This window comes from Triplophysa rosa, linkage group LG22 (genome assembly GCF_024868665.1).
Source record: "Triplophysa rosa linkage group LG22, Trosa_1v2, whole genome shotgun sequence".
Classification (NCBI taxonomy): Eukaryota; Metazoa; Chordata; class Actinopteri; order Cypriniformes; family Nemacheilidae; genus Triplophysa; species Triplophysa rosa.
Window position 1 is genome coordinate 15,174,052 of NC_079911.1, and position 14,022 is coordinate 15,188,073.

At 40.7% G+C, this 14,022-nt stretch overlaps 1 protein-coding gene across 15 annotated transcripts in view; it reads left to right on the forward strand.

Annotated features, from left to right (window-relative positions):
* fryb (furry homolog b (Drosophila)) overlaps positions 1-14,022 on the forward strand; it is a 53,115-nt gene that overhangs the window by 14,829 nt on the left and 24,264 nt on the right. For 14 of the 15 annotated variants that reach the window (XM_057320349.1, XM_057320341.1, XM_057320339.1 and 11 more), the window contains exons 2-20: positions 2,191-2,381; positions 3,958-4,011; positions 4,679-4,818; positions 5,824-5,914; positions 6,169-6,248; positions 6,449-6,529; positions 8,490-8,658; positions 8,746-8,838; positions 8,938-9,036; positions 9,825-9,926; positions 10,750-10,853; positions 11,021-11,129; positions 11,227-11,313; positions 12,074-12,245; positions 12,335-12,467; positions 12,697-12,804; positions 13,182-13,416; positions 13,560-13,745; positions 13,927-14,013. In XM_057320349.1, coding sequence (XP_057176332.1) covers positions 2,265-2,381; positions 3,958-4,011; positions 4,679-4,818; positions 5,824-5,914; positions 6,169-6,248; positions 6,449-6,529; positions 8,490-8,658; positions 8,746-8,838; positions 8,938-9,036; positions 9,825-9,926; positions 10,750-10,853; positions 11,021-11,129; positions 11,227-11,313; positions 12,074-12,245; positions 12,335-12,467; positions 12,697-12,804; positions 13,182-13,416; positions 13,560-13,745; positions 13,927-14,013 — 2,247 coding nt within the window. In that variant the 5' untranslated portion in view covers positions 2,191-2,264. Of the gene's footprint in view, positions 1-272; positions 513-2,190; positions 2,382-3,957; positions 4,012-4,678; positions 4,819-5,823; positions 5,915-6,168; positions 6,249-6,448; positions 6,530-8,489; positions 8,659-8,745; positions 8,839-8,937; positions 9,037-9,824; positions 9,927-10,749; positions 10,854-11,020; positions 11,130-11,226; positions 11,314-12,073; positions 12,246-12,334; positions 12,468-12,696; positions 12,805-13,181; positions 13,417-13,559; positions 13,746-13,926; positions 14,014-14,022 lie in introns of those variants that run through there. The other variant, XM_057320348.1, reaches the window with a different exon arrangement.

Sequence of the window (14,022 nt, forward strand, 5' to 3'; positions counted from 1 at the left end):
CCCAGTAACAAAAATGAGTGTGTTAGAAAAGTGTGTGTGACTGCTGAGGTTTCGAAGAGTGTGTGTGACTGATGAAGTTAAATTTAGCCCCACATCACCCCTCCTTTTCTTGCACCCTCCCTCCCTCTCGCTCTCTCTCTCTCTCTCTCTCTCTCTCTCTCTCTCTCTCTCTCTCTCTCTCTCTCTGTGGCCAAAATTCCAGCCTGACCTTCAGTTAGGGCTTGCTCTTATCACAAGTCTGTGAGGAGCAACACAGGAAGGCTGTGTTCCTCTATTCCCATAACTCCAAGAGCAAAGCCCCGGTATCCCAAGTCCGTGGCTTAAGATAGGGCTACCCAGTATGGAGCCAGCCCAGAAAGACAGGCTGGGAATACAGATGGCAAGTATGGAACTACAATGGTGGTGAAGGGCTAGTTTTGGGTTGGATTACTGGAACTCACGCGACCGCACCATGGAGCTTTCTCCCGTGCGGTGGAGTCGGGCTAGCGTCATCAGCTTCATCAAGGGCCTTGGTAGGTTTCACCAAGCAAAAGGTCTGTGAACGTGTGGGTGTTCATGTTCTCTCCGCTTAATTTAAGGAGGTTGCATTCTGTGGATTCCTGATGGTGCGGTCAAGGCTCATAAAGAGAGTCGAATATTTCACAATTTCTTTCCAGCAACTTCCCTCCTCGTTCCGTTACAGCAGATCTGACTCGATAGCAACTTTGGAGCTGTCAGCTGACGTCCACCGTTTGTCCATAAATAACGCTGGCGCTAATGTTATCTGCAGATGACTGTCAAGCCAACCATACGTAGGGATTTAAAATCTAACATAAATACATTTAAAACTGACATCCGTTCCGGTTCTTGGTTTGCTGGTTTGTGGCTAAATAACTGAGTTTTTGTCTAAAAAGTGCGTAAGTGGCTTCTGACACTGGTGCGCTGTTGTAGTTGTCATTCCAATTGTTTTAACCTTGACCCTAGTGGTGAAAGTCTGCTGGCAGGGTCATGAACTCCCATTAACAGGGTGTGCAATTTAAACTTCGCAGGTACTGAGGAGGACTGACACTGATTTTTCCGACTGCAAAATTTCAGCCTGACGTTCTGAACATTTCTCAACTGTCTGAAGTTTGCATCTCTAAAATGCTCATGGTCAGCTGTTAGAATTACTTCAACAAAACCCTAAGTGCTAAACCCAGCTTGTTTCATATCATTTGTGTCATTGCATGAATTATACCTGTGGTTACTTTCCTAATAGACTTAGTAGACCTAGTATGTAAGCAACCACCCAGAACACCCTAGAACCCACAATAACCATTTTGTCTTGGTGGTGAATCTTGCAAAAATTAGTGTAATAGCAGAAACAATGTTATAGCTATTGTATGGAGGAATTATTATTTTTTACTAAGTGAGACACTCTGCAGCGATGCATCAGTGCTCCAACATGGCACTTTATCAAAGGTTAAATATTGTTGCAGGATCCTATTATTTGGCTGAAGATATATTTTTCCATCCAGATGGTCTTGTGTTCACTTGCAGCCTGTGACTTGTGAGGTACCAGGGGTTTATTCTAAGGGGAGCACATGTTAGAAACCCCTTGCAGCCGCATGACGCGGGCTCCCCTGGCCCCGGCCAACCGGCTGATGACATGGTCATGCCAAAAATGAAAACACCAGCTGCTCCAGCCCGGGCTGAGTGTATAATGGAGATCTGTGGACTCACTGTAGGTTTCAACACTGACATTTAGCATTGACAGCACTGCTCAACCTTACAGATCTCATACATTACATTACATTTGATTGACTAGGTGCGTCTGCTTTTATGTGAATTTAAGCACAGTTTTGATTTTTTTATGGGTGTCTGTGCTTCAAACCCCAAGCACAACATTTGACTCATGCACAGCCAAAGCGACGCACAGCAAGTCAAGTGTCAAGTCTGTGATGTTGCGATCGTTTTTACTTCCCTATTTTGACGCATTTCAGAGTAAAACAGAATTTTGAATGAGAAAAATAGTGGGCTTAGCTAAATTAGCTAAAGATTATGAGGGCACACAATTTTTAAAAAGAGAATGACCCACATTGATAAACTATTTACAATAAAGGCTGCAATATTTCATGAAGTAATTTTTAATTTCACTGAGACTGCTGAAGACTCGAATTGTTTTCAAATCATCAAAATGCTGTATTGAGAATTGTCATTTTGTGTTCTCAGCATCCCCCGTAGGAAAGCGCCCCCTCCCCCAAGTGAGCAGCGCTCCGGGAGAGCGGAAAGGTCCTGTTGCCACAATGCCGGTTACCGTGGACCCCGAGAGCAAGCCGGGCGAGTATGTCCTCAAAAGCCTGTTCGCCAAATTCACCACCCTGTCAGAACGCAAGATACGCATCATCATGGCTGAACCACTGGTAAGAGAATTCCTGTTCTGAAAATGTCAATAAATGTTTGGTGTTATGCCTCAAACTAGTATAAACCAGCCTATAGTCTAGTTGTTTTTAACCAGTTCCCTGGTTTGTTGAGAAGTCTGGAAAAACAGGAAGTGTACATTAACTCATTTAGATAGCGGAGAACAGATATCTAACAGCCACGTGAGTAACTAATGACTCGGCTGGCAGGAACTGAACGTTAAGACATAAATATCTTCAAACTGCACTAATAGCTGTGAGATATCGTGTCTGTTTTTGCCGCAGTAGCTCAGGTTGCCCGGTCTCTCTGTATCACTGTTATTCCATCATGCAGGAGTGAGGTTTTAAGTAGTCAGAATGGGTTTTGTCTACACTGGACAGTCCAAGCAGCTCAGGGTCCAAACAGGAATTAGTCAAAGCTTTCAGTGCAACCATTATAATATTCCTATCCTGAATTTCTATATCGCCATATCATGCCGGTCAGTGCGTGCTTTACTCAAAGAAATCGATTTTATATTTGTGGCTTTGTTTACGGTCAGCAAGGTTGAACCCATGACCTTTTGCGCTGCTTACTCAATGCTTTACATTTTTCTATATTTTAACATTTTTGATGATGCAGCTCATTAACCAAAGAAAAAATCTGGTCTAAAGCCCTTTTTTAAAGAATGTTTGATGGTCAAATAAAAAATTATTAAAGTAATGACTATTCATCTAAAGGCTAAAATACATTACAAGACTTTTGCTCAGATTTTGCCCAGATTTTCAGTCTGGACTTGTTGCAGAAAGTCTGTGCCAGTCTGCAGATTTGATCAGTTAGTGTGTTTCTATCTGAAACTTTCAAAAAGTCTGCAAGTGTATTATGTCTATGATTTTAAAAGTCTTGTAGTGTATTCCAGCCATTAGATAACTTTTGTTGGACGGCTTGGGCGGAGCATCCGATAACTCCTCCCCTTCAACTGTCAGTCTGCTGCCAGCTCCATTTCAAAATACAACGGCTGTTTTTATACTGTACATCCAATCAAATCGCATAGAAAGACGAAAGCCACGACCACTAATTTTATCAGTCAATATTCCATTTCACTCGGAAATGCATCAAAATACAGAAGTAAAAACGATCGCAACTTCCGGTTCACGGGGACTTTAATATATTGATCAGCATTATATTGATCATTATAGACTAAAGATCTGTTCTGTTGTGGTTTATGTAACAAAACTTAATGGCAAGTGTACCAAAAGCTGCATTCGATTAACAGTTAATGTATCATTATTTATAAAGTGATTATCTTTAGATTTAAGTATCAAGTAAACACAAAAACTCTGGACTCAGATATCTATATCCAAGATGTTTGTAGAATCCCAGCTTGTCTGTGCCCTTTCATCTGACCCTAGACACACAAGTGTGCAAATGTGCGCATGTCGTAGCGTGTGTGTGTTCTTTGACCCAGTCCTAGTTAAGATGTTTTTTATAAATGACATCTCATCATGGCTTTCACTGTAGTTCCTGCAATACAAACGTTTCCCAGATGATGTTCTGCATTCTTTGATCTATGCCTCATAAGTTCTCTTTCACGTTCTGCAGGAAAAGCCCCTCAGCAAATCTCTACAGAGAGGAGAAGACCCGCAGTTTGATCAGGTGAGATCTTGTGATTTATTTTATCATGTATGTTGCTGATATGCTCCACACCTCTTAGCTTTTTCTTAGCCCGTACAGCGATGTAAAAAGGAACAAGTCTTATCTGCTCCCTTGCCGTCTAACTTTTCTTGACCATGTCTATTTGTAGATTAATTTTTGTCATCATCAGTCATGGCCTAAAAATAGCTTATAGCTGGCACTGTGTTGGCCTGACTTTACCCCTCTGTGTTACATTCTTAAGCAGTGTGAACACGTGTGTGTGCTGAACCATGAGCACCTGGGTGGGCGGGGGAAATACCAGGCTGTCTATGCCAAGACACCCCCATTCCACTGTTTGGTTAAGCCCAGCCCAGAAGACCACGTCCCTCCCTCTGACTTGAATGTTCCCCCATAGTAAAATAATATACAGTATAGTGGGATACATGAACCTTGAATACTATTAACCAGTATCTCATTTAAGTGTTTATTTAACTACTGAAGATGTTTTTTTTTTAATTCGTTCAGTTTCCAAAGTAACCATATTGTTTTCAAGATGACACTGGACATGAAGTCCTATTAATGTCATTGAATACTACTCTTTCAATTTTATATCATATCTTTTGAATCATATTCATATCTTGTTAGAAACACAATGAATGTAACCTTGTATCTTTTATGTTTTCCACAGTTGATCAACACTATGAGCTCTCTGGCTGAGTACTGTCTTCCCTCCATCCTACGGACGCTGTTTGACTGGTATAAGAGGCAGAACGGGTTAGAAGACGAGTCTCATGAGTACCGCCCACGCGCAAACACGAAGTCAAAAAAGTGAATTCCCATCACCTGCATCATATTCTCTTTAGCTCCAAGTGTGAAAGCAACTTTATTTTATATCATACAGTATATGTGCTTATATCAGATTGTGTAAATTTGCTAAACTTGAAGTGAGTGTTGTATGTAGTTGTTTACATTGTATTTATCTTTGATGCACAAATTTGTTTTGTGGTAACAACCAAACAGATTTGAAATCATCGCCACATATTTCTAATTCATTAGGTGTCTATTATGGTATGTTAATGGGCAAAACAATGTCACATTGCTCAATGATTCATTGCTGGTCTCACTGATACAAGTGTGTGTTTGTATAGTCTGCTTTAGTGCCAAAGCATGTTAATGGTTTTCTGTGCAGTTGTGCACGTGTGTGTGTGTGCGTGTGTGCGTGTGTGCGTGTGTGTGTGTGTGTGTGTGTGTGTGTGCGTGTGTGTGTGTGTGTGTGTGTGTGCGCGTTTGTTGATGTGAAATCTAGTGGTGCGGATAGCGGTGTGTCATTGATGGCAATCATCAGGAAGCTTTGCTTTCATTTAATATAATCTATAATCAGACTTCTTGTGGATGAGACTGCAGCAGCTCATCCGATATTAGTAGTAGCCATATGGGTGCGAAGATCGGCTGTTTTTCAACCATTTGATTAGATTTGCATCATCAGCTGGATGTTCTTCCTGTGGACATTTTGAAGCAAGCCAAATTTCATAATGTTGGAAAATTCTGTGCCTTTATTTAATTTGATATTAGCTCCAAAAAGGCAACAAATATGCACTAGCAATGCTTCCTTTGATTCAGTGCTCATTACCGCAAAAGTAAGGTTGTGAGTTTGCCAAATATTTTGAATGTGAAAAAATAAAAACAGTGTGGTAAAATCACATTTTTCTGATGAAATTGACATTGACAAATTTGTCAATGTCAGTGAATACACTGTTTGCAGTTGGAGTTGCTTCAGAATCAAACACAGACTTTTGATTTGTCTCATCTCTCTTTCTTTACTCTTATTCTCAGTGATGAACAACAGAAAGATTATCTGATGGAAAGGAGGGATTTAGCAATCGACTTCATATTTTCACTGGTTCTTATTGAGGTTTTAAAACAGGTAAGTGATGAATGAGCTACGACAAAACTGCACGTTTATGTATACATATATGTAAATATATAAAGACCTCTACATGCTGATTAAAGGGTGATAGTTGGACTTACATAACATACAAAATACATTTAACAATGCATATAACAAATACTTGTGGGTTAAGTCTGTTTTTTTAAGGTAATTCTGTTTTTGTTATACAATGTCTTTCTCTCACGTCACATATCCCTCTTTGTTTCTCTCTTTTCTTTCTGTCTTTGTAGATTCCTCTCCACCCTCTTCTGGATGGCCTCATTCAGGAAGTCATTAACCTGGCGTTCAAACACTTCAAGTACAAAGAGGGGTAATAGTTCATCCCTGTTATTTCTATATATTTACCCTGCATCTGTTTGCATAAATCCGCCCACATTTTTTTACTCATAATAGTAAAAATAATAGGGTTTTAACACCCGTAAATGTAAGTGTTGTTTGGTTTCATTAGATATAGATAAATATAGAAAAGCCACGGGGATGGTTTATTAATGATATTGCTCTGCCCTGCAGGTACCTTGGGCCAAATACTACCAACATGCACATAGTGGCTGATCTGTATGCAGAGGTGGTTGGTGTCGTGGCTCAGTCCAGGTAAAGATCTAAAGATTTACAGCGTCAACAAAGTCATTTGTGTGTAAAATGTTGCGTTTAGCACAGCTAATCAGATCCTATTTGACGTTTAAGAAACATTTATGTGAAGCTGAATGTTTGACTATTACAGTAGATTTGACTTGTGTTTGATTCTTGTCATTTTTGACGCACCCAGATGATTGTTACAAATAAAAGTTTGCAACAAAATACCCACCTCTCAGTGAGCGCGTGGCACTAGCTTCCATGACTTATGGTAAAGCCAGCGACCTGGTTTTGGGCTTAAAATGATGGTAGTATTTTTCTGCCTGTGACAGTGTCTAGTGTTAGATGAGGCACTAATGGGAGACCATTAGCTTGATAGACGAGACGTCTAGTCAAGTTCACAGGAAACCTCATCGCTTTCACACCAAGATGAGTCGCTCCCTATCAAAATGAAAAGCCTGAAAGTAATGGCCTCTTTTCAGATGTAATAGTGTAAAAAAAATGTTTTAAAACATTGCAAGTTACGGTGTGTGTACATGTGTCTGTAGACAGTAGAAATAATGTTGGGAATGTCCTTTAAGATAAATGGTGTGTGTGTATATTTACAGTACAAATACACAAGGTATCTTTATTACTCAGTGTGGGAAAGTAGCCAGTCAACTTGTAGCTTACCTAAAACAAACAGAGTCGTGCAGAGAGAGTCAAGGAGAGCTCCCTTACCCCCTCCACATGCCTTTCTAAATATAGGGCTGAAGATCTGTCAGCGCTAACCCACAAACACTACCAAACACACATGTGTACATGCAAACATCCATCTTAATGCCAAAGCGTTTTAAGCATTAACTGTAAATTCAGCATGCATGCTTATTTTCTACAGAATCTTTGCAGAATGGATTTAAACATGGTGAAAGTACTTAGTCTTATTGAAAGCTGAAAGATGAATTCAATTATCCAAAATCTGTAGTACACAAACAAGAGAGGGGTGGGTGTTTTGTAAAACTTAGTGAGAGATGAGTTTGGGACTGCATCTGTATTAATATCTTGTTCCTAAATTTGATGCAAAACTCATTGGGGTCTCATGACCTGTGACAGGTCACGTGACCTGTAAGGATTTTAACACTTTTTTGACATTTTTTTAGTATTCCTTTTAGCAGTCACAGTCACCAGCAAACACAAAGATTGTCCTAAAGCCCTCATAGCCTTTTGAGGCTTGAGAGTTGCCAGGTTGTAAAATTGAGTCCTCTTAATTTGTTGCCACATGCATTTTTTTAGATTGTGCCTGATGAAGACATGGCTGGTTTAAATGTTGCGCTGATTTATAATTACATGTTTTTAAGGTTTATTTTTAGTGTGCAAACATTTATCTGCCTTTTTCTTGTCCTGCACTTTAATCCTATTTAGGTTATTGATTTACACATTTTGCGTTTTTAACAAATAAATTATACACAGTAGTTGCTTTAAAATAGTTTTGATGTTGGGCTGATTTTTGGACTAGTTGATGGACTAATTTGGACTAATGATATTGGTTATTGGGCTGCTGTCATGCATTGCCGTGCAGACTTGGCAACCCTGGTGTAGACCCTACATGCAGCAGCTTACTGTCATATATAGGGGTCATATGAAACAGCTAAAACGAATATTATTGTCTGTTTTAGATGTAATGCAATGTGTATACACGATTTAAGGTTCAAAAACACAGTTTTTTCCCACATACCGTGCATGTTTGTATCTCCTCTTTGCCCCGCCTCTCTGAAACGCGCTGATTTTTTACAAAGCTCATCGCTCTGAAAAGCGAGGTGTGCTATGATTGGCCAGTTAACCAGTGTGTAGTGATTGGTCGAATACTGCAAGCGTGTGACGGAAATGTAACGACTCTTACCATATATGAGCCCTTTAACAGTTAAATGATGGCAGTTACACCAAAACAGTCCATGCGCTATATTGCGGATTTCATAAATCTGAATCCCATCATCCCCAGGTTTCCTGCAGTGAGGAAGAAGTTTATCTCAGAGTTAAAGGAGCTCAGGCAGAAAGAGCAGAGCCCATATGTGGTCCAGAGCACCATCAGCCTCATCATGGGGGTCAAATTCTTCCGCATTAAGATGTATCCAGTGGAAGATTTCGAAGCCTCCTTCCAATTTATGCAGGTACACAATGCTCTGCTTCATTTAGGAAACGAATCAGTCAATCCATAAAGATAAAAGAAAAGCTTTATTGTTGTTTTATGTTTATAGGAGTGCGCTCAATACTTCTTAGAAGTGAAAGACAAAGATATTAAACATTCTCTAGCTGGACTCTTCGTAGAGATACTCGTCCCTGTAGCTGCGGTAAGTACGATCGCCACCATGACAACAGTACATTACTGAACATTAAAAGTCATTTCTCATTCAACTCTTTTTTACATTTAATGTGTCATCTCTCTTCAGACGGTAAAGAATGAGGTGAATGTGCCCTGTTTAAGGAACTTCGTAGAGACACTTTACGACACGACTCTAGACCTGTCGTCCAGGAAGAAGCACTCTCTGGCAAGTCTAACAGTGTTTTGGGTGTTTTGTGAGCGATAGATGGAGCCTGTAAATGGCTCTTAGCTGACATATTTTTACACTCTGTGATGTTTGAAATTGAGAAACTATCATTTTTTCAAGTGGTAATAACTGATCACAATACTTTTGGACTTACACATTCCAAACCAGAGACTCAATGTTTGTGCACCATTGGGTACGTCTATGTTAAAGTGCATAATGTTGTTTGGTTTGTTTGTCATAAATGGTCACTCATGCACGATAAATGATCGGCCGATAAATTGCTCTGGAAGAACATCTACAGTATAATTTGTTTATTGAATAAAAAATATACCAGAAAAGTTTGACGGTTAAAGAATCGTTAACAAGTGTAAAGTAGGCTTGGTGCATGGTTCTCAGGTGGAAAAAGAGAACTAATGGTTACCTTGTTTTCTGCAATGAATGTTTTCAACTAAAAGCAGTTGTCCTTTTCTTGCCTTTTGTTTTAGTCTTAGGCAATTTTAAAGTAATATTTAGATACTGTATATTGGCCAATATATCGGTTATCGGCTTCCAATGTTAAAGAATTATCAGTTATCGCCCAAAATTTACGTGTCTGTGCATCCCAACTCAATATTTAGCAATCTAATATCAAGCAGAAAATGTTTTGTTTACTGTACAACTTTGAACAGTGGTATGAGCCAAACTCATTGGCTTTTCATAAGAGCTCCCTTTGCTTAGTCACTGCATTACATAATTCTTTTTAGAGCCGGATATGGCAAGCATTATATTGATTCGCTTTTGCTTTACAGGCTTTGTATCCGTTGGTGACCTGTTTGCTGTGCGTGAGCCAGAAGCAAATCTTTTTCAACAGATGGCACGTCTTCCTCAACAACTGCTTGTCCAACCTCAAAGTGAGTCTCTGAGAATACAAAGCTTGTGGTTCATCGTAAAGATCACATGCAACGTTGTGTAAGGGGGTTGTGTAAGCACTGAGTGATTGGAGGTTCTCATGATTGTTCTGTTTCGGTCCATCAGTCAAGTGCACAGACATTTAAAGTGGCAGCAATTGCAAGCCAATGGAGGATAAACATGTGTGAAATGCAGAGGGAGGCTAGCAGATCCGTGGAATGTTTTGTTTGGTTGAAGGGGAGGCCTGTAGGACAGGAAATCATCTCATTGTACATTCTGTACTCAGCACCTCAGCCTCTGTACCTGAGTGGGGGTGTGAGAAGTAGAACGTAGGACAGATTTGTAATAAGGGCATGAGAAATTAAGGGTATTAGAGTGACCACGATGTGTAGGACAGAGAACCCCTCGGGGGAGGTTTTAACACTTTTGAACACACACGTAAACACAGACGAAATGACTAAACGGCTGTGGTTTGCATGCAGTATTATTGTGCTAAACTAATCCAATGTATAATGGAAATGCTGTAGCTGGTCAGTATGTAAACTTGAAGTATGTTTTGTTGTGGTAGTCTGCAATATATCTGAATGCTTTTTTCTTTCTGTCTCAAGTCAATCGTCATATTGTCCTTGTCACCTGCAAGCAGTCTAAAAGCTGATGAATTATGTAATAGAGATACTGACTTATGGGAAAATGGCCCTAATGGGTTCACTGCTCACTACAGAACTAGTTATGCATCAAAGTTTAATACTTACGATTATTGATGTTTGCAAGCACCATCCTGCTTCATTGTAACAACATGAAGTGACATCGCTAATCTTTCTGCAGAACAAGGACCACAAAATGGCCCGGGTGGCACTTGAATCTCTGTATCGGCTGCTGTGGGTCTACATGATCCGAATCAAGTGTGAAAGCAACACTGCAACACAAAGGTACATAAAATTGAAAGTACAGGCCAAAATAATTCATTAATATTATATTATATCATTTAAAATACTGTAATGATGAGTAATGATGATGAAGAAGAGATAATGATGTTGACTCTAATTGTGTTGTGATTACATTGATATGATAACTTTGTTTTTACATTTCTCTCCAGCCGCCTCACCTCAATCATATCAACACTGTTCCCGAAGGGTTCCCGGAGTGTTGTTCCCAGAGACATGCCCCTCAACATCTTTGTCAAGATTATTCAGTTTATTGCACAGGTGTGACAGTCGCTCAGTTGCCTATAGAAATAAATAAAGAATTGTTTTACACTTCTTTATGCCTGATTGTAATTCTCACTATATCTCTTGGCTACAGGAAAGACTGGATTTTGCAATGAAGGAAATTATTTGCGATCTGCTAAGTGTTGGAAAATCCACCAAAGCATTCAGTCTAAACCCAGAGGTAAACAAAAATGCCTTTTAAATTCAAAAGCTTATACAAAGATGATGATACTTCCAACCATTTTACCCTCACAAATAAAGGCAAACCTGCAAAAACAGACACATCCTCATTCACACGCTGGGTTAAAGCGGACGTAACACACGCAGTTTCTACCAATCTATTAAACACAGACATATGACTCAGTTTCACTTACCTTGTGCGGTTCATGACCGGCATCTTTTAGCGCTGGGACCGCTCCATCTATCGATCTCCAAATCCAGCGTTATATCCACCGTGTATAGAACATTCATCACTGAAGTGCTGTGAACAAACAAATACAGCTGAGCACACGAACGTAGTGCTCTCTCTCTCTTGCTCCAGTTGGTTGACGTGTGCGCATGCTCCTTCTCCCGCTCTCCCTGGTTGACGCGTGGGCGTGCTCTTTCATCTCGCTCTCACGGGTTGACGCGTGGGCATGCTTTTCCAGGAGAATTGTCCAATAAGGGACTAAGAAAAGTTGTGAAGTAAGGGAATTTCCTGTTCGAAAAAAACGTTCCGAAACCTGTACGAACGCTGGGGGAGTGTATAGAGCGCAGAAATACTATGTCATACGTCCAACTCGTTTTTTGACAAGTTGACCATGTCAAGCATGAGAAGCCAGCACGTTTAACAGTGTAAAAAAGTCAGAATGCATGAAACACTGTGGCACCCCACCTTTCAAATGTTTCCTTTATAGAGGAATTAAAAAATATTGGTTTGTTCGGTGTGTGTGTCTGTACAGAGAATGAACATCGCTCTGAGAGCATTCCTCGTCATAGCTGATAACCTCCAGCAGAAAGATGGTGAACCGCCCATGCCAAACACAGGGGCCACGTTACCTTCTGGAAACACCCTGAAGAAGAAAAAAACCTACCTCAGCAAAACTCTAACTGAGGAAGAGGCCAAACTTATAGGTCAGTCCTCTAAACTGACAACAAAGCCTTTATCTGTGGCTTATTTGAGTTTTCGTTGTTGAGATGGAAGTTTGTATCTATCTGCGCAGGTATGGCACTGTATTATTCACAGGTCAGGAAAGCTATTGACAACATCCTGAGGCACCTGGATAAAGAGGTGGGCCGCTGCATGATGCTCACCAATGCCCAGATGCTTAACAAGGAGCCGGAGGACATGATCACGTAAGCTGCTTTTCTGGCCTGTCTCCACCTATTACAGTATTTGATCTCAGTCCCAGTGTAATGTGAGTGGATGAAGAAAAAGCTCACAGCCAGACACCTCACGAGTCACATAAAAGCCCACACACCCTGTTCAGACAGATTAACATTCTCTGTCTCTCGTTTTCTTGTTTCCTCATGTTTTCTCTCTCTCTCTCTCTCTCTCTCTCTCTCTCTCTCTCTCTTGGGTTAGGGGTGAAAGAAAGCCAAAGATCGACCTCTTTCGAACCTGCGTTGCAGCCATCCCACGTATCCTGCCAGATGGCTTGTCCAAAATTGAGCTCATTGATCTTTTGGCCAGGTAAGATCTGGTGGAAAAATGTATTGCTCTGAGGTTTTATCATAGCTCAGGAGATTTTTTTGGTTCGTTTTATTAAGAAAAAACTTTCTGAGATGTTTCTTAGTAGTGATGAAGACAGACACGGATGAAACAACTGTTTACATACAGCAAGAGTATAGAAAACGTATTTGTGATTTTTATATCTCAGCCTGAACCTCCACACCCTTTCACTTTACACACCTCGCAATAAAAACATTTACAGATTAGTGAAATGGAAACCGTCCCAACACATAAACATGCCTTCTTGCGCAGGTTTTTCCTGTAATCTCAACATTCTTCAGGGCATGAAAGAAGCTGTAATTGTCGTTAATAGTTTTTTTTCTTTTCACGCTCTGCAGGCTGACGGTTCACATGGATGATGAGCTCAGACTCATTTCCCAGAATTCCTTGCAGAGTCTGCTGTTGGACTTCTCCGACTGGCGGGAGGACGTTCTGTTCGGGTACACCAACTTCCTGCTGCGCGAGGTGCAGGACACACAGAAGGGCCTGCAGGATTCTTCGGTTAAACTGCTGCTGCATTTCCTCACGCAGTGGAGGCTCGCAATTCAGAAGCCCGGAAAGCGCTCGGCAGAGGTACAGTATCAACACTATGTTATTTATAAGAGAATTGTTCAAGGGTACTTGACATTATGACTGCTTAACAAACGTTATCATTTTGCATGCGCTTCATTTGGATGTGTGTGATGATGGGGTTTGTGTATATTTGTTCACCTCAGATGGGATCTCAAAGCAGTGGGAGCTCCAGGCAGCCGCCCGAGCGCAGTCCTCACTCAACGGTGCTGCACGCTGTGGAGGGTCTGGCTCTGCTGCTGCTGTGCTCTTGCCAAACCAGCACACGCAAACTGGCCGTGTCCGTCCTACGAGAGATACGCCTACTGTTTACAACCATCGGACAAGCAGAGGTAAGAATAAAACAAACAAGATCAAACCAAGTTACAATAAAACCTAACATTAGGTTTTCATTAATGATTTTATACTTACGCAATTCAACGTAAACATTACTTAGTAATATTTGATCCATAAGTGCATTGAAAGAACAAAGATTCAACACAAGCCTTGACTGTGGTGTGATTCTCCTCTCAGGATGACGATAAGCCCATGATTGAAGTTATGGACCAACTGGCCCCCAGCGTGTTGGATAGTTTTGTCCACGTGGCTCATTCTGAATCTGTAAGTGTT